Source organism: Mchenga conophoros, linkage group LG3 (assembly GCF_057382185.1).
Source record: "Mchenga conophoros isolate Kocher_MC1m ecotype Shallow Benthic linkage group LG3, M_conophoros_male_GT1.1, whole genome shotgun sequence".
NCBI classification, from domain to species: domain Eukaryota; kingdom Metazoa; phylum Chordata; class Actinopteri; order Cichliformes; family Cichlidae; genus Mchenga; species Mchenga conophoros.
The window spans coordinates 42,204,700-42,231,550 of record NC_140528.1 but is presented as its reverse complement, the minus strand read 5'-3'; the positions used below and the strand labels follow the sequence as shown (position 1 = coordinate 42,231,550).

General features: G+C 40.2%; 1 protein-coding gene across 1 annotated transcript; it reads left to right on the top strand.

Annotated features, from left to right (window-relative positions):
* The first annotated feature begins 1,396 nt into the window (after positions 1-1,396).
* LOC146578754 (uncharacterized) lies at positions 1,397-25,046 on the top strand. Its single transcript, XM_085268816.1, has 15 exons — positions 1,397-1,468; positions 4,189-4,326; positions 4,411-4,512; positions 4,867-4,980; positions 5,076-5,189; positions 7,093-7,171; positions 7,334-7,535; positions 7,683-9,486; positions 11,320-11,493; positions 11,767-11,940; positions 12,220-12,393; positions 12,671-12,844; positions 13,485-13,658; positions 21,275-21,321; positions 21,494-25,046. The coding sequence occupies exons 2-15, from the start codon at positions 4,238-4,240 to the stop codon at positions 22,021-22,023; spliced, it is 3,951 nt and encodes a 1,316-aa protein (XP_085124942.1). The 5' UTR covers positions 1,397-1,468; positions 4,189-4,237; the 3' UTR covers positions 22,024-25,046.
* The last annotated feature ends 1,805 nt before the right edge of the window (positions 25,047-26,851 follow it).

The following is a 26,851-nucleotide window of genomic DNA, read 5'->3' as shown; positions in this document are numbered from 1 at the left end:
ACTCTGGTAAATCACAAGACTTGGGGTGCGTTTTTCTGGGGGTGGACATAGTAAGCAATGATCCAAACATCTTGATCTCAGGGTGGGAATTGTGTTGGATTTATTCACTCACACCTACGTGGCTGAAATCAGTATGCAGGAGCATATAAATGACATGTGCAGTGCATTATTAGTATTATTTTTTATCATTATTATCCATCCATACATCTTCTTCAGGTTATCTGGGTCCGGGTCGTGGGGGCAGCAGCCTAAGCAGAGAAGCTCAGGACTCTCTCTCCAGCCACCTCCTCGTTTAACTGACAGCACTTTAAAGTCTGAAGGACGTCTTGTTTTGCTGAATCCTGCTGTTGATGGGACAAATTGTGCGTGTGCAGTTTGGGAAATAAAAAAAAATATGGTAATCCTTCGACATTGGTTTGATTTTATTTCTCATTTCTCATAAGATGAGTAACGGATTCAAAAAGGGAGAAGATTCCGTTTAATCAGCTGCAACACAAGCTCAATAATGTAAGAATCGGAAAGTGGGGTATCCACACAAACCTCTGAATCGCAGCTAAAAGCACATTTAAACCATTTGTACGACCACCAAACACAGCGAAAACAACAAACAGTTAAAAGTGCTGTTGTTGTTCCATTAAATGCCCATAAACAAACACAAAGAGCTTCGTTAACACAGAGTCATGGCCAACCAAGGAAGCAATATATTTTCTAGAAGCTGAGACCAAACCAGGTTTATTCTCTTGGCTCAAATGATTAAAAAGAGGTATCAGTCATGCAAATTGGCCAGTAGAAGCTGAAACAAACATATTAGGCATGTAAATAAAGTAAAATCGTTTCTGCTGTTCAATACCTAAGACATTTCAACAGATGGTGCTAAAATGTCCCAAATGGCAAAATGCCTGGCTATCTCATTAATTTATTATTATTCATTAAAAGTGATGTCAATTTCCACTGTTTCACTTCAGCAGCATCAATATTTGTTGTTCATATGTTGATTCCTGGATTTCTGGACTTAAAGCGAATCATATTTTCAAAGTGGTTATAAACAAAATAAACAAAACCAAAAATAAATTAGATAGAAATCAAGATACTCGAATATCCCAGCCTCAGTAACGTTGACACAATAATATCTGCTGTAATATTTACACCTCTGATGAACTCTCACAAGTGTTAACTTTATTTTGATACCAAGATTGTTTACACAGAGTTCGTAATTGCAGAGAAATGCTCATTTTGGACATGTGACTTTCGAGCAGGAAGCTCAGAAAGCCCCTTGGTGCTTAACATGTTTTAAACTCCGCCTGAGCAGTCAGACGGCATATTTGTAAATCAGTACATGAAGGTGTGGCACTCTCACAGTGTTCAGGTGTTATGTTACGCCTCCTTCCAGGGAGCAGCTCAACTGTGTGTCCGTGTCCGTGTCCAGGTGTGGAGTGGAGCTTGTTGTCCGCGTGTGTTTGAAGAAACTGTAAGTTTGCTTGGTTCCTTCTTTAATACTTTGACTGTTTTTTTCTGCTCTGTCATGTTTGGACCTGATGTTCAGCTATTATATCAAGACAAACTTTAGATCACTCTTGTGTTTGAAGACAAATCCACATGATTATAGATTATTGATTGGCCAGAATCAAACAGTTTGATGAACATTCATTCATGTGACAGTTTCAGCTGCTGCTTACAAATCTGATAACATGGAGAATTTGGTCCCACACTGACGGCACCGACGAGGAAGATGCTTGTCTTCTAAATCACATGACCACTACTATTTACAGTAAAACTGATGTGATCAGTTTAGCTGCAGGGCAGGTGTGACACAACTATGCTGCAAAGCCTCATTGTTCAGGAGTCAGTGTGAGAGAGAAAATGATGCGTTTGTTCATTAGGGCAGAGTTTTGAGAAGCTGCAGTTAAAATAAAGAAGATTTGTTTTCATTAAACTGACATTTTTTGTGCTTCAGCTGGAGACACTTTTGATTTGAAAGTGTTTGGAGCATTTGTTGTTTCTGAAACATGAGCTGGAGTAAATATGATCAGGAATGCTCCTATCCTCCCTTGTCTCTTATTTACATCCTCTGTTTGTGTAAATCTCCCTCCTCTCCTTCCCGCCCCTCTTTCCATCAGAAGTGAAGCGCTGATTTGTTCAAGATAGCAACTCATTTCTTTTTAAATACAACATACAGAAAATTTGGTCATCAACCAAACACAATGTGTAAGTTCTGCCTTGTAGTACTTTATGTAGCAGTGATATCTGCAGTAAGCAGGACTGAGCCTAAAGGGAGCATGGGGTGTTCTTGACTATATTTATTTCAAGTGTTTAGTTACATTATTTTTAGGGCTGTCAAAGTTCATGCAATAACACAGATTAATACTTCATCATGATTAATTCAATTAAAATTTAAAATGCAATTAACCCATCTGGAGCACAAAATGGACAAACTGCAGAAACGTGGTGACATTTCAGGGATTTTGAGTCATTCTGTGCTCCAAATGGACTAATTGCATTTAAATTTTCAGTTCAGTTTGGTTGCTCACAGGCGGCAAGAGCTTTCCTTATAAAACGCTGCTGCTGGGTCTGCGTTTCCACAGGCCCCGCTAGTTTAGAAACGTATTCTCGTTAACGACAGAAACAAGATGAACATCTTTTACTTGCTAGCAAGGCAAAGCTGGTCAGAACCCAAGCTCTTGGAGCTGAACGCTCCTCACTTGTCTCCTAACCAACTTCATCTAAGTAGCCTTCCTCACAACCTTTTATTTCCATGACACAGTTTACACAACAGTAACAGTACACACAAGCACCTCCCACTGTAACCCCCCCTATGCTTACAAAAGACGAGGCACTGTGTGTGCACTTGTAAGCATGTGTGTGTATGTGTATGTATGTGTATGCATGTGTGAGAATGTGTGTGTGTGTGTGTGTGTGTGTGTGTGTGTGTGTGTGTGTGTGTGTGTGTGTGTGTGTGTGAGTATGAGAATGTGTTTGGGTGTGCGTTTGTGTGACCTCCTGCTCACCAAAAGTGTAATAAAAGCAGGAAGCTTACCACACAAGAAACAGAACTTTCAGATAGGATGTGCCAATAGTAAAACACTTCAGCCTTCCCACCAACAGAGTGGCTGGAGAGGTGGTCAGAGACAAAGGAATGTCTTTGATCCTATAGTTTGAACTATAACTTACAAATTTAAGTAACACAACGACAATATTTAACAATTTGACTCCAACAGGTACTTTTAACGTTTCTTCCGGCAGTAAATATAAACAACGATAGTATTCAGGAAGAAAAAATATTACATATATTTTTTTATTATAACTCTGGTTACTACATGGCCACATTTTACACAACTTAAAAACTGGTATATATATTACAGTCCACACTTTTTCCGTCAAAATTTTCCGTCTGTCCTGCTCACATCTCCAATGGTTGTCATTAGCGTGTCTTTGCTAGCTTTGCTAGCTACAACACCAGTGTCGGCACATGAGGACGCTGTAATAGCTTGTCAACGGTGTTGATTAGCTGCGGATATAGAAATGTGAATTGCAGTCACCGGTCACTTACTGACTCACACTACAAAATAGCACAAAATGAATTGTTATGTATTTATTTTCATTTCAATTCAGGTTGGATCTTTTGTTGTTGTTGTGTGCAACGCAGATTTTCTGTGCACGTGTCAGCAGTGTGCGATTGTGCACGCGCACAGCTTAGAGGGAACATTGCTGCCAGGCATTCCCAGCACACCCTCACTACACTACACTGATCAACATATTCACTTTACATTCACTGTGCCTTACAAAAACTTGGATACAGCATACGAAAAGCTTGAATCTTTGCCTTTTGCACCCTAACTGTGAAAGTAAAAACAACTATTTGTTATGTATCATCCACCCGGCTCATGCTCAGTTTTTAATCTGATTTAGTGGTGAGTTCAGAATAATCATACTAGGTGATGTTAACATCCATGTAGATGCTAGAAATGACAGCCTAAACACTGCAATTAAGTTATTATTGAAATCAATTGACTTCTGCCAAAATAAGTGCACCCACCAAATTTTAATTTAACTGTGAGTTTTACACCTGATGCCTTTCCTTAAACTAAATCCTAAGGTGAGTTTCCAAACATATCAAATGAGTACTACACAGTGGAGACACCTGATCCTGACAGTCGATGTACACATGAATGATTTGTATTTTCTCTGCAGGTGAAGGTAGAAAGTGTGTGTGAGCTGATGTGGATGTGAATTCAGCAGCATGGATCAGTGTGAGGACAGAGAGGAGGGAGTCCCTCCCTCTGAAACTACTCTGTGTGGGGAACATGAGAGCCAAACCAAAGCTCAGAGGTGAGATGACCATCTCTAACTGTCCATGACTTTTCTCCATGTCACAGCTCAGCACTCACATCACTGCTCCATCATTATCCACAGGAACCAAACTAGACCTCCACCCATTCGTGTGTCCTTAGAGAGTGACTGGTCTCATGAACGTTTCATTGATTTTAAAGACCAGCAGGCGTCTGCTGCAGAGAGGTGAGCTATTAGTGACATGAACTCCTTGATGTCAATTTGGTGTCTGATTTGATGTTGTTTCCTGGCCTCTAAACTGCATCTCAGAGAAGGTCACTGAGTGAGGAATTCCTTTATTCTATAAAAAATGTCCAACATAAACTGCTGCTCATTGGACCATCAATAGTCCTGCACAGTGTAAATGACTGTGTTTACCTCTGGGTGGCGCTCTGTTTTTACCTTACCGTCACTAGTTTAGAGTTTCCTTCTGCTCATGGTCAGCCTGCAAATCAGTTTCTCTTTGGCATGATGAGGGTATTCTAAGTCTTCATCAGCTTCTGTGACTGCAAATGAAAAACACTTTTTCTTCACTCACAGGATCAATGGTAGACCTGAATCTGGACCTGGACCTGAACCTGAATCTGGACCGGCACACACTGTGTTGAATCATGTCATTAATAGATTTCAACAAAAACAGTCATCAAGAAAGATGTAACTTAAAGTCACTATTATAATGTCTAAAATTCTGTCAGCGTTTTATTTTATGTGATGAGACCTTGATTAAAGATTTGTGCTTCAATTGTCAGGATCCTTCAGAAACTCAAAACTGAACCTGAACCCAGCTGTGTGTCTTTAGCAAGTGACCGGTCTATAAGTCAACCCATTAATTTTAAACTCCAGCAGGAATCTTCTGCAGAGAGGTGAGCTGTTAGTAACATGAACTCTTTGACAACAGATTTAACTGCTTGATCTTGTTGGATATAAACTGCAGTGCAAACATGTCATTCCCTCAATCCCAATTAAACTGTCTCTTAAAAACAAGCCTTTGGTTTCTAAGCTATTGAACTTCAGCAAACAGGAAATAATGCTCGTGCTTATGTTTTCTTCCATCAGTCAAATTGTGCTGTATGTTGTAGGACGTTAGAGGAGGTAACACTAACTTTGCTGCACAGATTTCACTTTTACTCATAAAACTCAGAGCATCATAATGACTCAAACACTGGCTATTATTTTAACTTCTAAAAAGTAAAGTCATTCTCCACTTTTTGCCACGTTTCGGAAAATCCATCAAATAAAAATCAAACTGTAATCAAATCAAATCACTTTTATTGTCACATCACATGTGCAGGTGCACTGGTACAGTGTACATCATGTGAGTGAAATTCTTGTGTGCGAGCTTCACAAGCAACAGAGTTGTGCAAAAATACAATAACGTAAAACAAGCAAAATATAAGAATCGCTAAATCTGTGTGTGTGTGTGTGTGTATACATATTTTACAAATTAAATAGAGTAAACAATAAATAAAATATATAAAAATATACAGAGTTGGTTGAGACATGTGCAAAATCTGCTAAAAAAAGGTAAAGTTTTCTCTCTTTGTTTGTGCCTTTTGAAGATCAGTTCATCTTCTGCTCACTGAACTGTTGACAGAAAGAGAAATTTGAAGCTTTTTGTTCTAAATGTTTGGAGACTTCCAGCATCCATCTGTCCACACAGGCTGTGCTGTTTGACTTGCTGAGTTATGGTAGCTGGTGGCTGCTGCAGAGTCCACTGCAGATAAACAGCTTAAAGTTAGACAAACTTTTAAGGTGGACAGGAAACTGAGAAAGCTCTAGAGTAAGATGGCCAACGTGTCAAACAGCTGTCAAGGGCAGCATGTGGTAGTAATGACGACCTGTGTAAAGCTGCTTTGTGTATGTGAGCTTTGGATAAAAGCATTTGGGGGTTTTAATGTTGTGCATTCAGATCAGAGTCATGTTCAGTTGTTGACCCTTGTAGCTCTAAATGAGGCTAGCCAGCAGCTAATGTAGCTCATGCTCAGTGTTGTTGTTTGAGACTGTAACTGTGCAGCTCGGCTTTTGCAGCCTGTGGGGTTTGTGGTACTTGAAGGGTTCAGTTATACTGATTGTGTTTGATTTTTGTGCCAGTTTTGATTTCTAGTTGGAGTTGTTAGCTGTAGTCATTTTGAGGCCTTCCTGCTACAACTGCAGCTCCCCATTATTCAGTGTGACACAGTTTCATACTGACCTTAGATGCAACACTGCTGCATCCTTTAGGCTCATTTACAATCAGCTGCAAATGTCTGATCAGGAGGAAATGAGGGTGTGGATAAGGCATTTACAAGCACTGGGAAGTTTTTCCAATCTTTATGAAGAAAGACTGAACTAGAATTGGTTGAATTTCAGATGCTACATAATGTTCAGATTTCTATCAGACTACTGGTTGGGAGTTCTCCAACATGTAAGATGATACAGCTTAAAATGTGATCAGTGTTATCGGTGTTAAGGAATAAAGATTTTGGAGTTTTTTTCAATACTAAACAGAACATACTGTCATTAATCACGATATGAATGGTAGGACACTTGAATATGATTTGTATATTTGATTTTTTTGTTCATCATTTTATTATCTGAAAGGGAAACTCATACAAGTACAAATGCAAATAAGGCCCTGTGCAGAAATGACTATGCCCACATCTTTCACCCACAAATTCCAACAACCAACAGATGATCTAATTCATGTCAAGATGTGTGTGTTTTTTGTTTGTTTGTTTTATGGTGAAGGCTTTTTTTGTGGATTAAATCTTCATGGCTCCTCCACAGAGTGGACCAGGAGAGCTCAGAGGTTCCCAGTGGTCAGCCTGCACAGCAGCATCAAACACACCTGGACTCCATATTTATGGTCTGTACATGTACAACAACTACCTTTACATCTACTCTGTTCACAGTCATCTCCATGCTGTTCTTTGTAGACCAGTGGATTGCCAGTGTGTCCAACACAGATTTGATGTGTGGCTCCATGATTTCAGTCTGATTAGGTCATTCATAAAGTATTCTGTTCCAGCGGCTGGAGGTCAACATCATCACTTTTGTGAGGAACGAGCTGCAGAAGATCCAGAAGGTTCTGAGTCCAGATTACCCAGAATGCTTAGAGAGTAAGAGGGAGGATGATGAGCAGAGGAGCAGCAGAGAGGCATTTGTGAAGATCACAGTGGACTTCCTGAGGAGAATGAAGCAGGAGGACCTGGCTGACCGTCTGCAGAGAAGTAAAATGATTTCTCTAAAGATTTAAGCTGCTGGTTATAACATTAACATTAACTAAAATTTCAAGAGATGAACCAACATGTATTTAAAAAGACCAAGTTCTGATATGGACTATGTAAAAGATGAACTGATATTCTTTCTTTATTCAGAAAGCCTTGCTGAAGTTTGTCATCGTAAACTTAAATCTGAGCTGAAGAAGAAGTTCCAGTGTGTGTTTGAGGGGATCGCTAAAGCAGGAAACCCAACCCTTCTGAATCAGATCTACACAGAGCTCTACATCACAGAGGGAGTGACTGCAGAGGTCAATGATGAACATGAGGTCAGACAGATTGAAAAAGCATCCAGGAAACCAGACAGACCAGAAAGAACAATCAGACAGGAAGACATCTTTAAAGCCTCACTTGAAAAAGATGAACCAATCAGAACAGTGCTGACAAAGGGAGTGGCTGGCATTGGGAAAACAGTCTTAACACAGAAATACACCCTCGATTGGGCTGAAGACAAAGCCAACAAGGACATCCGGTTTATATTTCCATTAACTTTCAGAGAGCTGAATGCGCTGAAAGAGGAAACGTTCAGCTTGGTGGAACTTGTTCATCACTTCTTTACTGAAACCAAAGAAGCAGAAATCTGCAGATTTGAAGACTTCCAGGTTCTGTTCATCTTTGATGGTCTGGATGAGTGTCGACTTCCTCTGGACTTCCATAAAACTATAATCTTGACTGACCCTAGAAAGTCCAGCTCAGTGGATGTGCTGCTGATAAATCTCATCAGGGGGAAACTGCTTCCCTCTGCTCGCCTCTGGATAACCACACGACCTGCAGCAGCCAATCAGATCCCTCCACAGTGTGTTGACGTTGTGACTGAGGTCAGAGGGTTCACTGACCCACAGAAGGAGGAGTACTTCAGGAAGAGATTCAGAGATGAGGGGCAGGCCAGCAGGATCATCTCCCACATCAAGACATCACGAAGCCTCCACATCATGTGTCACATCCCAGTCTTCTGCTGGATCACTGCTACAGTTCTGGAGGATGTGCTGAAAACCAGAGAGGGAGGACAGCTGCCCAAGACCCTGACTGATATGTACATCCACTTCCTGGTGGTTCAGGCCAAAGTGAAGAAGGTCAAGTATGACGGAGGGGCTGAGAGAGATTCACACTGGAGTCCAGAGAGCAGGAAGATGATTGAGTCTCTGGGGAAACTTGCTTTTGATCAGCTGCATAAAGGAAACCTGATCTTCTATGAATCTGACCTGACAGACTGTGGCATCGATATCAGAGCAACCTCAGTGTACTCAGGAATGTTCACACAGATCTTTAAAGAGGAGAAAGGACTGTACCAGGACAAGGTGTACTGCTTCATCCATCTGAGTGTTCAGGAGTTTCTGGCTGCTCTTCATGTCCATCTGACCTTCATCAACTCTGGCATCAATCTGCTGGAAGAACAACAAACAACCTCCAAGAAGTCTAATTTATTTGGAAAAAAAAGAAATTTTAAATCTTTCTACCGGAGTGCTGTGGACAAGGCCTTACAGAGCTCATATGGACAGCTGGACTTGTTCCTCCGCTTCCTCCTGGGTCTTTGTCTTAAGACCAATCAGACTCTCCTACGGGGCCTGTTGCCAAAGACAGGAAGTAACTCACGGACCAATCAGAAAACACACCAGTACATCAAGAAGAAGCTCAGTGAGAACCTGAGTGCAGATAAGAGCATCAATCTCTTCCACTGTCTGAATGAACTGAATGATCGTTCTCTAGTGGAGGAGATCCAACAGTCCCTGAGTTCAGGACGTCTCTCCACAGATGAACTGTCTCCTGCTCAGTGGTCAGCTCTGGTCTTCATCTTACTGTCATCAGAAAAAGATCTGGATGTGTTTGACCTGAAGAAATACTCTGCTTCAGAGGAGGCTCTTCTGAGGCTGCTGCCAGTGGTCAAAGCCTCCAACAAAGCTCTGTGAGTCATGTGGTTTGCTTTTTTCCCCTTCATCCCTTAAATTCAACTTGAAAAGAAAAATCATGTGCAACCTTAACCTTAAAAAAATGAAGTGAATGATTGTCAACAGTTGCAGACAAATTTTTGGTTTGTTTTTTTGTATATTTTTCACACTTAAATGTTTTGCGTCATTAAACACATTGCAATATTAGACAAAAATTACTCAAGTAAATCCAAAATTCATTTTTTAAATTATGATGGCTTCTATTTCCTAATAAAATATATCAAAACTTTGTTGGCCCTGTATGCAAAAAGTAATCCAACATGCACTCTTGAAAACTGGCAATGGTGCTTTCACATTACTGTGGAGGAATTTTGAATTAATCTTCTTTGGAGAGTTTTTTTATTTTATTTAGCCATTAATTGTTTAAGGACACATCCAAAGAGAAAGTGAGGTAAGTGACAGAAGTGATGGAAAGTTAAGTGATAGAAAAGAAAATGCTGTAGGTTACATCAGATACCAGAGAGTTCGCGGGAAACAAAACAGAATTTTAGCTCAGAATTAAACACTCAAAGATTACATCAACTGATGCTTCACAGATAGTTATGAAGAAGGGTGATTGATGAAGAATTCCGTCAAGTCTCTAATGGAGAAAATGAAAAACAAATAAAAGAGACTGTCATAGATATCCAAACTGGTGGCTGGAGACCATGTCCTATTGCAGCAAAATACTGTAATTTCAAACAGGAACAGGTGAAGAGTCACAGGGAGCAGAAGGAACAGATTTCAGCATGAGGTGGTGCAGCGGGCTCAAGGGCCAGTACCAGGGAAGCTTAGGTCCAGGTGGAGGTAATCAGACTAATCAAATTTCCGCTTTTAGTGATGCCGGCAATTGGGCTGTGGAATATGGAGAGTGGGTTCAGTGGAAAACTGATCAGTCATGGAAAACGTCAGCTGGAAATATTGTGTGGAAGTTAAATAAACTGAAACGAAAGAGTCACCTGATCATTGTTTGAGGGCCAAGTCATTCACAGACAAACACACACAAGCCACTGTTCTATCGAAATTTTAAATGAATGTTCTCATATGTGGATATATGATACATGATATGATATATATGCCCTTGTAGAGCAAAATCAGGTAAAAAGATAATTCTTTGTTCTTACATTCATCAGGTCCCAATCAGCCCAAATAGCAAATAGAAATTAAAAATGCATGGCATCAAAGAGTTTGGGTCTTAGGAGGTTAACCAGCTTAAAAAACTACCACTGATGTAGATTGCCTAATAGGAAGACAAATATCATTCCAAAGCTTTGAGGCCATAATCGAGACTGTTTGGTCTCTTCTAAGATTCAGCCATGATTTAGGAACTGAGAGCAACAGCTGCTCAGCTGACAAGAGTAAACGAGGGGGGACATAGTGCTTCAGCAGATCGGACAAATATACAGACTCCAGACCAATTAAGGATTTAAAAAACAGTAAAAGGATTTTAAAATAGATTCTAAATTCAGTTGGAAGCCAGTCTAAGGAGGCCAGAACAAGACAAATGTATACAAATGTATGCTAACGGTTTCAGATTTTCATTTGCTTAAAATTTTGAAAACCATGTATCATTTTCGTACCGCTTCACAATTATGTGCAACTTTGTGTTGGTCTATAACAGAAAATCTTGATAAAAAACATATAAGTTTGTGGTTGTAATTTGAGAGCGTTACATTGGTTTCATCTGAGCAATTTTTCTATTTGTTCCCGACTTAACTATGAATTGTACTGCATAATAGATTTTGTTTTTGTTATTTAAGTTAAACATTAAAATTGTTTGAAGTTGTTTTTTTTAACTGTTTGTTTTCCAGGTTTAGTGAATGTTTCCTCTCAGAGAAAAGCTGTGAAGCTCTGTCCTCAGTCCTCAGCTCCCAGTCGTCTAGTTTGAGAGAGCTGGATGCAAGCAACAACAACCTGCAGGATTCGGGGGTGAAGCTTCTGTCTGTTGGACTACAGAGTCCACACTGTACACTGGAAACTCTGAGGTCAGATAAAAGGATAGTTATTTTTCATCAAATTATAATGAAACAATTAAAACTCAGCTAATAAAGGTCAAATTAATCTACTTGGTTTTGTAATTCAGTAATTTGTATTATTTGTCTTTCAAGTAAATTGCCAAATTTCTAATGTGTAAAATTAGATGATCGCAATTCTTGCTGCCTCTGAAATGACAATGAATATGGCTAAATGTACTAATTTTTTCACTGAACTATTGGTACATTTTGCATCCAGTCTTTTTGTTTTCTTTATTTTTCAAGACTGGGTGGCTGTTCCCTCTCAGAGAAAAGCTGTGAATATCTGTCCTCGGTTCTTAGCTCTCTGTTCTCTAGCATGAGAGTGCTGGACCTGAATAACAACAACCTCCAGGATTCAGGAGTGAAGCTTCTGTTAGCTGCATTGCTAAATCCAAGTTGTATGCTGCAAACTCTGAGGTCAGATCAAATAATGTTTTATTTTTCATCAAATTATATAATTTGCTGTTTTATAAAAAGCACAGCAAATAATGGTCACCATCAGCAATCCGTTGGTGTAGTTTTGTATTTTTCACAAGTTCTAAATACTAAATTAACACATTTCTGTGTTTAAAATAAAGAAGTAATAATTCAAGCCTGTCCTGAAATAATAGTAACTATTATCAAATCTAATAAGTCATCATTGCACCACCAATACACTTTAATTTCATTGTTTTTGTTTTTGTGTTCATTTTTTAGACTGAGTGCCTGTAACCTCTCAGAGAGAAGCTGTGAAGCTCTGTCCTCAGTCCTCAGCTCCCAGTCGTCTAGTTTGAGAGAGCTGGATGCAAACAACAACAACCTGCAGGATTCAGGAGTGAAGCTTCTTTCTGTTGGACTACAGAGTCCACATTGTGCACTGGAAACTTTGAGGTCAAATCAAGGACTGTTTATTTTTTATCAAATGAAATTATTATTATTTTTTTTTAAAAAAATCATAGTTACTAATGATCAGTTTCATCATTTGTATTTTATTATTTGTCTTTATTTATTAATCACTTTAAATTGCCGCAGTTATGATGTGTTTGAAATAAAGGAATAACAATTCCAGCTAGATATGAAAGATTATTATTATTATAAAACTCCCAACTCCTTAGTACTCTATCAATTCACTTTAACCCATTTTTGGTCTTTTGCTCTCTATTTCTAGACTGATTGGCTGTAACCTCACAAAGAAAAGCTGTGAAAGTCTGTCTTCAATTCTTAGCTCCCAGCCCTGCAGTCTAAGAGTGCTGGATCTGAGTGATAACAACCTACATGACTCAGGAGTGAATGTTCTGTCTGCTGGAGTGAAAAGTCCATACTGTAAACTAGAAACTCTCAGGTCAGGATTAAATCACTTCCACTCAGTATTGCATTACCAAATGAATTACCAACGCTTATAGAATTGTCAGATATTTTAGTTTCCCTTTGTTAGAGTCTAATAAGACTCTGAACTGTCTGTAAAGCTTCACCAAGCCAAACAAAAACAGCAGTGTGCTCCAGCAGATGTGACTTTTTTTTTTTGTTGCAAGCTGCCACGTGTCAAGACATTCTATGAGCATTATGGATCCTTTAAAATGGTTAATGGCCTGCATTTGTATAGCACTTTTCTAGTCCCTAAGGACCCCAAAGCGCTTTACACTACATTCAGTCATTCACCCATTCACACACACTGGTGATGGCAAGCTACGTTGTAGCCACAGCCACCCTGGGGCGCACTGGCAGAGGCGAGGCTGCCGGACACTGGCACCACCGGGCCCTCTGACCACCACCAGTAGGCAAACATGGGGTTAGTATCTTGCCCAAGGATACTTGGCATGCAGCCAGGAGGCAGCCTGGGATCAAACCACCGACCTTCTGATTAGTGGCTGACCTGCTCTGCCACCTGAGCTACAGCAACCACCATTTAGTTTTAGTCTTCATCTTTCACATCCTTCCCTCCTATGAAGTGTTCAAAGATAGATTGTTTTGTGTGTCTGCAGTCTGTCAGGCTGCCTGATCACAGAGGAAGGCTGTACGTCTCTGGCCACAGCTCTGAGCTCCAACCCCTCCTATCTGAGAGAGCTGGACCTGAGCTACAATCATCCAGGACACTCGGAAATGAAGCTCTTTTCGGCTGGACGGAAGGCTCCACGCTGGAGACTGGACACTCTGAGGTATTGAGAGAATGTCTGATAGAGGTGGAAGAGCTGGAAACATTTCCTGTGTCCGTCACTCTTTGTTTGTTTTCATATAGATGTAACATGAATAATAACACTGAAGAAAAATTTTCAGGAACAGAAACACTAATCTATCTGAATGATTAAGATATTAATGTAGGGGAGTTTACAAGGAGACATTTTTCACCAACAATAACTGTCTTTTTCTCTTCACATATTCACAATTTGCAGAGATATCTGCATGTTTATACTAGTTCAGTCATTTTTAAGAAAAATCGTCTTCTGTTCGACCTGATTCAAATTAGATTAATCTCCCTACAGAAGCATTTCTCTGACGAGGTCAGCCTAGCTTCGTAAAATGACTGGAAGCAGGGGAAGTTGTTTACCTAGCTTGACCAAAAGTTGAAAAATGAATCATTTGTAAAGTGTTAATAAAGCTAACTCTAGTTGAACCTAAAAAGAACAGGATAATGATAAGTGTTATTGTAAATTTAATTAAGATAATTAACTTGTTTGATGACCTTATGCAGGTTTATGAAACACAGAGTGAGTGAGATAAAGAGTGATGGTGGAGATGGACTACATACACAGGAGCCTGATTGTAAAATGCTCTGAATTAAATGCTGAGGATTAAAAAAATTAATTCCAGGTGAGGAAGTGATGAAAAGAAGCCTTAAATAGCCAAAAGGAAAAACTACAAAATCGGGAAACACAAGGTGGGAACAATTCAATTCAATTTTATTTATATAGCGCCAAATCACAACAACAGTCACCTCAAGGTGCTTTGTATTATAAGGTAGACACTACAATAATACAAAATACAAAACCCCAACAATCATATGACAAAGTGCTATGAGCAGCACTTTGGCGACAGTGGGAAAGAAAAACTCCCTTTTAACAGGAAGAAACCTCTGGCAGAGCCAGGCTCAGGGAGGGGCGGGGCCATCTGCTGCGACCGGTTGGGGTGAGAGAAGGAAAACAGGATAAAGACATGCTGTGGAAGAGAGACAGAGATTAATAACATATATGATTCAATGCAGAGGTCTGTTAACAAATAGTGAGTGAGAAAGGTGACTGGAAAGCATAGCTGGACTGGCCATCGGGCATACCGGGCATTTGCCCGGTGGGCCGCTGGCGATTTTTTGTTTTTATGGGCCGATGGATTTTTTTTTTTTTTTTTTTTTTTTTTTTTTTTTTTAGGAAGGGTATATATAATGAAAGGTGTTGGATTGGCCAATTGGTCATGATCGACTCTGGGCTGGACCAATTACAGCCGAGGAGGCTGGATGCACCCTCCCCCTTGTTTAGCAATCACGTGATTTTCGCGCATTGCATGCCGGGAACTCGTGGCAAAACAATCCAAATACCGCATCAAATGCAAGCATTTGCAGCACCGCAAAACGTTCATTCTCCGGTTCCAATACCTTCTTTTTTTTCTTTGCCGCACAAAAAAGGGATGTACAAAACAAAAGGAGAACAATGCCGGTCCGTACAAAGACAGACTCGACGAAAAGACAAAGAAAAGATACGAGGAAAAAATCAAAGGAGTGAAAGAGTGGACAAAAGACGTCAGCGTGCTGCCCAACTTTCACCACGCTCAGATTTATAATTATACGCTTCTTGGAGTGAGTGCATACACTCATGAAGTTTAGTAACTTCAGGTCACTGCAACAAGCCCAGGTACAGTTTACCGACAGACAGGACCTTGAAACGCACCGTGTAGAACGAAAGACTATTGTACATATCATAAGTTTACCAGTCTCACAAATCGTCTTCATAAATACACATTCATTAACAGTTTATTAATAGGACCTTTGAGCTCAACGGTAATTAATTAGTAGTGGAAATAATTTCTGGTAGTGTAACAGTGTTTATGTGGTATTATTCCACTTGCCACAAATATCAGTGTAATGGGGAAACAGCGCCCCCCCCTCTCGGTGTGGCTGGCTGCAGTAATCGCTGCCAGTCTGCCGTAGCCATACGAGAGGTGAGTTGTATTGTTCCGCACACAATATAGCTAAGTAGTACAGACACATAAAACATGTTTGATTAGCTGACGAGCACCGAGTGTAATAAGTGCTTAGTGGACACATGTCCAACACCAGTTTTATGTACTTTTCATTTGTTTATTAATGTGTGAAACTGTATGCTAAAGCGGAATGCTAATGAGATGTTCTGCCGTAGTGTGCTGTGCGGAGTGGTGTGTGGCGAGCCTGTGCACTGATAATACACCGTTGTTTCCATTCAGGAAATAAAGTGGCAACGATCAATCAGAGACTCCTTGTCTTTTTAAAAACACAACACAACGCAGAGTCGAGGAGTCTGGGCCGAACTGTTGCAGCGGGATGAAGCAGAAACCGGTTACAGTAGCATTACAGAAATGTAGCAGTGACAATAATATTGTATGTTGTAATCGCAATGGACAATTAGTGATACAAAACAACTGTTTTATCTTGTGAATAAAAGTATATGGTTTTGTCAGTGTACCATGGTTATAACAGAAGCGAAACGCAATACTGTGTCAGGACAATTTACTATTTATGCACAATAAATAAAGGAGCATAGCGCGACAATTTCTGTTCAGCGCCAGACTTGCTTGTAACCTATGTCACCAATTATGTTAAGAAAAATGACGCATTAACTACTACAAAACTCTGACCTTTGTGGGAATGCTTGGAGCAGACTAACCTGTGAGCTGGAGTGTTCTGAGATGTTATATTTGGTATATCCAGACCATCCGTCGGCTCTTACTTCGGAAACATGGCTTAAAAATTTTCTCTTCAACGACGTAATCCGATAAAAAAAAACGATCTCTTTACCCGTCGGCTTCCCGTGGCTGTCATGCGACCGGCTATTGCAGTTAATAATACAACAGCTTCTTGCCATTTTTTGGGTTTCTTTTTATCGCTGTGTGACTGAGTTCAATTGAAAGCCTGCGTGCGCTAGTACCTCTTGCCACAAGTTCCCAGAATCCTTTGCGGTTTTATCCCTGAATGACGTCACATTTCAATCTTTATCCTGGTGGGCCGGTCTCTAGTCAAAATGCCCGGGCCGATTTTTTGTCCCAGTCCAGCCTTGCTGGAAAGGAAAAACTCAATGCATCATGGGAATCCCCCGGCAGCCTACATCTATTGCAGCATAACTAAGGGAGAATTCAGGGTCACCTGGTCCAGCCCTAACTATATGCTTTAGCAAAAAGGAAAGTTTTAAGCCTAATCTTAAAAGTAGAGATAGTGTCTTTCTCCCAAATCCAAACTGGAAGCTGGTTCCACAGAAGAGGGGCCTGAAAACTGAAGGCCCTCCCTCCCATTCTACTTTTAAATACTCTAGGAACAACAAGTAGGCCTGCAGAGCGAGAGCGAAGTGCTCTATCAGAATCAGAATACTTTATTGATCCCTGGGGGTGATCCCATATCACCCTATGTACTACAAGGACATTAAGATAAGATGGGGCCTGATTATTTAAGACCTTGTATGTGAGGAGCAGGATTTTGAATTCAGTTCTGGATTTAACAGGAAGCCAATGACGGGAAGCCAAAACAGGAGAAATATGCTCTCTCTTTCTAGTCCCTGTCAGTACTCTTGCTGCAGCATTTTGGATCAGTTGAAGGCTTTTCAGTGAGTTTTTTGGACATCCTGATAATAATGAATTACAGTCGTCCAGCCTGGAAGTAATAAATGCATGAACTAGTTTTTCAGCGTCACTCTGAGACAGGATAATTCTAACTTTAGAGATGTTGCGCAAATGGAAGAACGCAGTCTTACATATTTGTTTAATATGTGCGTTGAAGGACATATCCTGGTCAAAAATAACTCCAAGGTTCCTCACAGCATTACTGGAGGCCAAGGTAATGCCATCCAGGGTAAGAATCTGGTTAGATACCATATTTCTAAGATTTTCAGGGCCGAGTACAATAACCTCAGTTTTATCTGAATTAAGAAGCAGAAAGTTAGCGGCCATCCAGGTCTTTATGTCTTTAAGACATTCCTGCAGTTTAACTAATTAACCATGTGCATGAGAAAATGCTAACTTCCTGCTTTGAGACCGGATGTGGGGTTGTACATTTCCGGTAGCTTTACTTTGCGGTCAATCGCTACTCCGAAGATATACTCCAAAATCATGTCCAAAACTCGAAAACGGAAAGATCGCGTTAAGTTACAAAGAGGAGAAGGTGGGAACACTCACCACTGTTGTGTCATAAAAAAAAAATCTAATGATCAATTTTGAGTTTAAAGAGTTTAGATCGATCAGTTGTTTACATCACTCAACACAAGCAGAACTGCATTACTGCAGCAGAAGACACATCGTCCACATTCAGAAGCACATCTCTGTATAGTGACAGTTGTTATGATTTAAACAGGCAAATGTTCAGCATTCAAACTACAGGTGAAGAATAGTCAAACCAGATGTTTCCCCCGTTATGTCGAGATCAGCTAGTCAAGTACACACCTACACAGCATGTTAACAAACCGTGAAAAAAGCCACACAAAAAATGAATGATTGCTGGTAATGGTTTCTATACATTAGTATGTATGAAGGGTATGTTGTGACTTACCTTAAAAATTACAGCGGTCCTTCGCTATAACGCGGTTCACCTTTCACCTCGCTGTTTCACAGATTTTTTAGTGCAAGTTTGCATGCTTTTTTTTACGTCACATTGTGTCCTGCGTCCTGATCGCTGCAGACGATCTCCTCCGTGACGTCTCTCCTGTACAGTACAGAATCGCTGCATCGATCGCTAGTAGTGTGACTCTGAAGTGCAGTACTGTATATCCACGATGTCCACGAAATGTTTTGCACCGTCAAAAAATAAAATTGGCTACTTGATTTCACCTATCGCTGGTTATTGTTAGAACATAACACCCGCGATAAACGAGGGACAGCTGAGAAATATAACATTTGAATCCATTTTCTCTTTTGCCCTGAGGCGCAGGGAAAAATATCACAAGTCGATGAACATCATTTACAGATATATTGGGTAAATGCCCAAAACATCTATAGAAATGTAAATCGCCGCTTGATTCATTCACTTGCTTAACTTGTTTTGGACCGTAAACCAGTCGCGAATAGGACACCGGAAACAAAGCTCCCCACAGGAGTTTCCGCACCGGAAGTAGCATATGCTAACGTGCACATAGTCAATTGGTGTGTGTTATCTGGCTTCATAGATAGATAAAGCTGGGTGTCATCTGCATAGCAGTGAAAATTTATGCAATGTCTTCTAATGATGCTGCCTAAGGGAAGCATGTATAATGTAAACAGAATTGGTCCTAGCACTGAACCCTGTGGAACTCCATAAATAACCTCAGTGTGTGAAGAGGACTCTCCATTTACATGTACAAATTGGAGTCTATTAGATAGATCTGATACATTACAGTACCTGTAATGCCTACAGCATGTTCTAATCGCTCTAATAGGATATTATGGTCAACAGTATCGAATGCTGCACTGAGGTTTAGCAGGACAAGCACAGAGATGAGTCCACTGTCAGAGGCCATATGAAGATCATTTGTAACCTTCACTAAAGCTGTTTCTGTGCTGTGATGAGCTCTGAAACCTGACTGAAACTCTTCAAATAAACCATTCCTCTGCAGATGATCTGTTAGCTGTTTGACAACTACTCTTTCAAGGATTTTTGATATGAAAGGAAAGTTGGAGATTGGCCTATAATTAGCTAAGACTGCTGAGACTAGGGATGGCTTTTTAAGTAAAGGTTTAACTACAGCCGATTATTAGAGATTGCGCGTATATAAAACATGTCCCCGGCTCCGAACCATAGTACAGGGACCTCTGGGTAATATATAGGGTTCCGTGTCAGGGTCGTAGCCATAAAAACTAGCTTTACTGTGTTGTCTAGAGAGAGGCGTTGAAAGGCTGCTCCAGTGGAACTTGTTGTTTCGGAGGAAAACACGAACACAGTGTACAGTCGAGTCTTAATAGCTTACTTACGACTGGGCTCGTCAGGCACTCTTTTTGGCTGCAGTGGTTATTATTATTTTTACATGCTTCATACATTCTATGCTATGCTATGTAGTGTTAATTATAATTTTTGAATAATAATTAAAAAAAATATTTCATCACATCATTATGTGGGCTGCAAGTAGAGGTGACATGGACGTTGTTTGGGTTTCCACTAGAGCAGGGCGATATGACCAAAAATATTTATCACGATATACATTTGAAAATTTGCAATAACGATATAACTGACGATATAATTGATGCTAGACAAAATACTTTACAACTCCACAACTTTATTAGTGCAACAAAACCCCATCAATGTATTTTCACTTAAACAAGCAGCTGTTTTTTATGTGCATTAAAGTTATATAAAAAAATAACAGTGCAAATGCAAATTCCTTGCTGACAGTTTAACTACAAGGCATTTCCAGTGGAAATTGGCCGACATATCCTCAGCATAACCATGTATAATATCCACAAAACTTAAAAAGAGGTTACACACACACAATACAGTAATATTATGTTGAAGCACAGTACGTATCACTCCGCAAGGCTCCTGCCTACGATTGCTGTAATGCTCTGACAATCCATCAAGCGGTGCGAGTTCGTAGCTTAGCAAAGTCGCAATAAAATATTTGACAGATTTTCAAGCGCCATGTATGACATAAAATCGTTTCGAGGTCAGTAAACGCAACCAGAATTCATACATAAGGCACACGGGATTATAAGGGGCTCTGTCGATTTTCAGAAAAATCAAGGGATTGATTTTAAGTGTGCCATATTTTCCTAAAAACACGGTAATAACAACGGCCCGCTAGTGTAACATATGTGTTAAATACTTGTGAATTTCACCCAAAACACATTTTTTTTGGATTAAATATGTCATTTTTGCATCTCGGTCTCCTACCTGTGTGATCTGAGTCTGTGTGCGTTCGAGTGTGTGCGCGCTGCATGGTGACGTAGGCGCGTGCATTTGTGCCCCGGTCACAGCTCCTTTCAGCATGGCCGGGGGAGAGGTGTACTGGCAGGCGCGTGACACACACAGATCAGACACATATTTCTGTGTTGCAGATGTGCAGTAAAGAGCCAAAGACCCAGTACTGTCTCCTGCCTCTTACTTTCACGCCAGAACACAACGCAGCAACAACAGGTGTAACACTTGAACGGGTTACACTAGCATGCTCCACCAAAAATAGTGCTTTGTTGTGTATCTGACGGACGAAAGCCAAACCAGTTCCACACCACTGAAGTTGCAGCATTTTTACAAACCAATTCTGGTTCATCTGTTTCATTCAATGATCCGCTTTCGCTCTCCTAATTCTCTGTCGCCGCCATGCTTTTTCCGAAATGTGCGTATGAAAACAAAGGCATGCGCGTTTTACCCATATTCTGTTGCGATATTTCATTTTCTTATTGTTGCCCAATGTTATACCGGTATTACCGTGAATGGTATGATATGGCCCTGCCCTAGTTTCCACTGGCGTGGAATTACCAAAATTAGAGAGGGCATAGCCTAACATATGAAACAGGAAAAGACCACAGTGTTGAACTGCTCCTTTATCAGTGTCTAACAGTGTGTGTATGACAGCCATGTAATGTCCATGTGTTCATGCTGAAAGAGACTGTGCTGGTCTGACCCTCCTCCTCCTTTCAGGGTGGAGCCTGCTGGAGTCCGATGGTTGAGACCTGGTCTGAGGAAGTGTAAGTGTGTTTTTAATGTGATTCATGAAAACAAAGCAGCACACATTCAACCATCTTCAAATTGTCACATCACTCATTCACATCTCTGGTGTCAGGAGTCATCAAAGTGTCAATCAATGAACAGATGATGGATCAATAACTGCAGCTGGATTGTGTTTGTTCTCTCCATCAGATTTCTGTCAACTCACAATCGACACAAACACAGTACACACAAACCTCAAACTGTCTGACAACAACAGGAAGGTGACACATGCTGAGGAGGTTCAGTCATATCCTGATCATCCAGACAGATTTGATGTTTATGAACAGCTGCTGTGTAGAGATGGTCTGACTGGTCGCTCTTACTGGGAGGTCGAGTGGACAGGAGACGTTGAGATATCAGTGAGTTCCAGAAGAATCAGAAGGAAAGGAGACAGTACTGACTGTTTGTTTGGATGGAATGATCAGTCCTGGAGTCTCATCTGCTCTGATGATCGTCCTCGTTCTGTCAGGCAAAATAAGACAGAAAAATCCATCACCTCCTCCTCCTACTCTGTCTCTAACAGAGTAGCGGTGTATGTGGACTGTCCTGCTGGCACTCTGTCCTTCTACAGAGTCTCCTCTGACACTCTGATCCACCTCCACACCTTCAACACCACATTCACTGAAACTCTCTATCCTGGGTTTTGGTTCAGATCTCCTGGTTCGTCAGTGTGTCTGTGATGAGGTGAGTGTAAAGAAAGTCCTCCTGTTGGAGAAACACTCTGACTGTTGAGTAGAAAAGAGCGTGTGCAAACAGCGTGTAACTATTGCAGTGTTTAAAGTGTGTTAGATGGAGGAGTTGTACAGGGTGATGGCCGTGGGCAAGAATGATTTCCTGTGTCGTTCAGTGGTGCTGGAGTGGGTGGGAGGTATTATCCCACATTGTCTTTATCTTGGACAACATCTGCCTCTCAGACACCACTATAAGGGAGTCCAGCGCGATCCCCACAACATTACTGGCCTCAATCTGCTGCCCCAGCATGTAACAGCATAGAGGATAGTACTGGCCACAACAGAGATAAAACAAGATAAGCGTTTGAGCAGTTATGATATCAGGGACAATCTAGACATGTGTGACAATACTGAACATGTCACACGACACACCTTAGATGTCATGAATGATCCACTCTCAGTGCAGACTGAGAGTGGATCATTCATGGCTTCAACATGTTGAAATGAGCGTTGAAGAAACATTCAGTGAAGTAAAGTTTCCTTCATAGGATTCATGTGAGCACCAGATGAACTTTACAAAGAATCAGTGGATTTATCTTCTGTTTGAGAACAACTTTTAGCACTTAGAGCCATCTTAAGTCAATTTTTTCCACTTCTCACTCACTAACTTCTCATATGATTTCAGGTCCCTGCTGTCCCCCACCTGCCCTGTAGGTGGCCTCAATGTGTTCCCACTGTCAAGAAAACAAAGAAAAAACAATAACAACAAACAGAATGAAATGACCTGAAATCACTTCAATCTGATGTTTAATGAAAACAGTTCAAAGTCAGCAGATCAAATGTTCAAACCGGAAATTTCTCTGATTGTTGAAAAGTTATTTTTTGATTTTTGATGCTAGCAACATGTTTCAAATATTTGGCTCAGGGCTAACAAAAGGCTGCATCCTCATTGGCCAACCTGCCCATGAACCCTTACTATAACCCAGACACTACCATATGCATGTTTGGATATTAACCCACAGGTCTGGCCTGGATCTGGTGTCAAGCCAGCACTGCTGGCTGACTTCTGGCATGATAAGTGATATGTCATCCATATATGGGCCAGGCCTGGTGTAGATAAACCGTTTATGTGATGGCATGTCACATCTGGCCCGATTGTGGTTTGGTTTATGTTGCCCAGCTTCATAGAAAACAGGTCTGGCCCAAATCCGGCATCAAGCTGGCACTTCTGACTGTCTGGTGTCATGGCAAAGTGTATGTCAACCAGATGTGGGCCAGGTCTGGCTATGATGGCACTAGTTATGTTCCTAATTTCCTATTTTAGTTAGAAGACCCAAATGCCATGTTGCAATACTACTTTGCTTTTTTGAGAAGATATTTATTACCAGATATAAACCAGAGTGAATCCTCTCACTGCTCGTGGTGTATCGTTGGTGTTTTGTGTATTTGAGATTGACAGAGATTGGAAATTTAATGAACTGCTTCTTCATCCATGCAGTCTGGCATAAAAGGTAGATTTCCATCTCTACAGGAACATTTTGACATAATCACTCCCAACAAAACTGTCAGTGATGTTACTACTTATGTTTTATATTTGCAATGCAATGTACTGTAATAATAAGGGATGATGAATAAGGAAATGTGTTTGGTGATAATCTATGACAGATGTATTAAATTTTACCTGGAGTGCAGTTTGTTACCTGCAGTGAAATGGCAGCACTTACAGCCTCTAGTATTTTTGAGTGTGATGTTTTAAACTTGGTACAGCTATGTTTTTAGGCCCTTTCTCCTATCATTCCTTGCCAGACCTCTTAAGTTCCACCAGGTTAATTGAGAGCATTAGTGCACAGCCACTGAATCTCAGTGAGATTTTACCTGGATAAATAAATGATTAATGATATATATATATAGAGAGAGATTTTTTTTTTAAAAAGGACATTCACAGATTGGTCTCAAAATCACTCCCTTGATATCTTTTGCAAGTCATTCAGTTCCCTTTTGACAAACTGTAGACAGGCTATCATGTGTCTTTTCCTGAGGTGTGGCTTCCATCTGACCACTCTACCATACAGGCCTTGTTGGTGGAGAGCTTCAGAAATAGTTGTCCTTCTGGAAATCTCTTTTCTCTCCATAGAGCAAGGCTGGAGCTCTGTCAGGGTGACCATTGGATTCTTGGTCACCTACACTCAGCTCATCTTCTACCATTGCTCACATTGGTTTGGCAGCCAGCTCTAGGAAGAATCCTTCCAGACTTCTTCTATTCACAGATGATGGCAACTGCTGTGCTCTCTGGGTCTTTCAGTGCTGCAGAAATTTCTTTACTCATCCCCAGATTTTTTTCCTAGATACAGTTCTGTCTCAGCAGTCTACATAATTAATACTGTAATTCCTTGGACTTCATGGCATGGTTTGTGCTCTGGCATGCACCGTCAACTATATGATCTTATCAAATCCTAAGTTATGAAAAATCATCACCAATCAAATGAATGTTCCACAGGTGGACTCTTATCAAGTTGGGAAAGATCTGAGAAATGATCAATAGATGCACCAAAACAGGATGCATGTGAGCTCAGTTTTTAGTGCCACAGCAAAGGCTTTACATACTCGCCTGTGAACAATTAAATGAATCCATTTTGTAATAAGGCTGTAACATGACAATATGTGGAACAAGCGAAGTGCTTTGAATACTTTCTGGATGCTCTGTGTGTTTTTTTGTTTATTATTTTTTATCACTTTTAAAACGTTTAAAATTGTTTTTTATATGTGTGTTTGGTTAAAGTATAAGACTGTACAAGATTTGACAGACATTTGTCAGCAAAATTCAGTCTGTGACCAACAAAAAGACTAAAAAGACTAAAAAGAAAAGTACATGTACAGCAAACATATTAAATACGTGTTTATTATTTCCTCAACCTGCATTTTATAGTTATCTCTGTGTTGCAGCGCCACTCTGTGGAACGATGATGAACTTCAGTTAAAGCTTACTTCAAATCTCAAAGGTTGATGTTGGACAGCAACAGACAATTAAATAATCAATAAAATATATTCATGTGTTTAAACTCAGACTTTTCCTATGGTCTAATCATATTTGACTCAGTTTTTTTTTTTTTTTTTTTAACGGTCACCATCAGCTCACAGTGAAGCAGATCAAAAGTAGATACAAGCACCAACATGTTTGCTTGTCCCACAAAATAAAAAAGCAAAACACAGACACAAACCACGCTTTATTTATATTGATTAAGTGGATCAAAACACATCAAAAACATCACTCACCACAGGCCATAGTTATCAATGACTATAAAGTCATGTATACACTGTCTTACCATGGAACTTGCAAAGTCATAACTGAGCAATAGCAGCCCTGATTAGGCCAGCATGTGTCTAACGTCTTTTTTTCTTGGTACACATTATTTTATTCTCTCTATGAAACATTTAAAGAAACAGACTGAACATTGTTTTTTAATATAATTAATAATCTTGACTGTTTTATTTAAGTTCTGCATGTAAATCCACAGCATCGACTCCCTGTTATTCAGTTTCATGTGAAACAGCTGAACGTTGTCACCGCACTGTGCTCTGGTTTGGCTAATAACAGTCTTCATGTTGTGAGAACCTTTTATTTTGTTTTTGTTTTCTTGATTTCTGCAGGATCTCCCTTGCTTTTCTCACATGGTTCTGTGGGTTTCAAAAAGCTCTCAAATGAAAAACTTGATATGTTACAGTTTGGGTGTGGCTAACCAACACATGACACTCTTCAGTGCAGAAAACGATGAACATTGAAACACAGGTGCAGACTAAAAACAGCAGGGGCATCATTCGGTGGCTGTACGATGCACAGAAAAGTTTCAGTACAGGATATGTGTGTGTTTGAAACTGAAGAGTTTAATCTCTTTATTTCTGCACTGCACAACCAGTGAGCAGCAGCTGACATGGTAAATAAATGAATTTTTTATTGATAATTTTTTTAATTTTCAAAGTAAAAATAAAAAAAAAACATCCCAAGTTGCTAGTATTGTTTTACCTGCATATTAAATATCCGAGTGAAGCTTGAAATTGTCTTGAATGAACCAGTGTCTGTTTCAATCTTCTAATAATGCTGGGTGTTACATCAGAGAACCTGCATTATAACTGTAAATATAAACATTTTTACTAGTTCGTCATTGAATTGATTTGTGTTAAAGTTAGGTTTCATGTAACTCATAGCCCAAAGAAAGATTTTCAGAAGTTGGAGATGCTGTGTTACAAATCAGTTCTGTTATAGGATGGCAGTCCGAACAAACTCCAAGGTGATGTAGGACAGTGGGCAGGGTGCATAGTTAAAGGTCTTAGGAGTCCAGCACATGGAGAGGTGGAGGTTTTGTTTCAGGCACCAACTGAACGAGCAGACATTACATGACTGAGACTTGGGTGAAATATAATCCTGGCATTGTGTGTGCAGTGAATTACTTGAGAGTTGACTGTGGAAGGAACAAATATACTGTTAGCAAGGTCTCTTGTAGGCTCACAGTCATCTTGTTGGGCTTCACAGACCATTGAATTGGACTTCCTGTTTACACAGACAGGAGGTTGGTAGGATAACCTACTGGAAGCACCTATAAAGTGAAAAATGTTAGTAATAGACTTGAGCATCTGGCCTCATTTAGAGGTGCCGGGCTCTTTATTATAAATGAAAATGCACAAATACATATTAGTACATAGATGTGTCTCATACTGTTGTATGCACATCTCACTTTAAACTGCTGCTGCTCCATCCTCAGGCAATTCTCCCCTCATCAGGCTCCACCTTTGCTGCTGTATTTTCTTGTAATGATCACATTTAGAGGCGATCAAGTCAGAC

What these genes read in the sequence shown, in the direction of transcription:
- LOC146578754 (XM_085268816.1), top strand. Translation starts at nt 4,238, where the DNA reads ATGGATCAGTGTGAGGACAGAGAGGAGGGAGTCCCTCCCTCTGAAACT. An exon ending in CAGGCGTCTGCTGCAGAGAG is followed by an intron (nt 4,513 to 4,866) that starts GTGAGCTATTAG and finishes CTTCACTCACAG; the next exon opens with GATCAATGGTAGACCTGAAT. An exon ending in ACCTGGACTCCATATTTATG is followed by an intron (nt 7,172 to 7,333) that starts GTCTGTACATGT and finishes ATTCTGTTCCAG; the next exon opens with CGGCTGGAGGTCAACATCAT.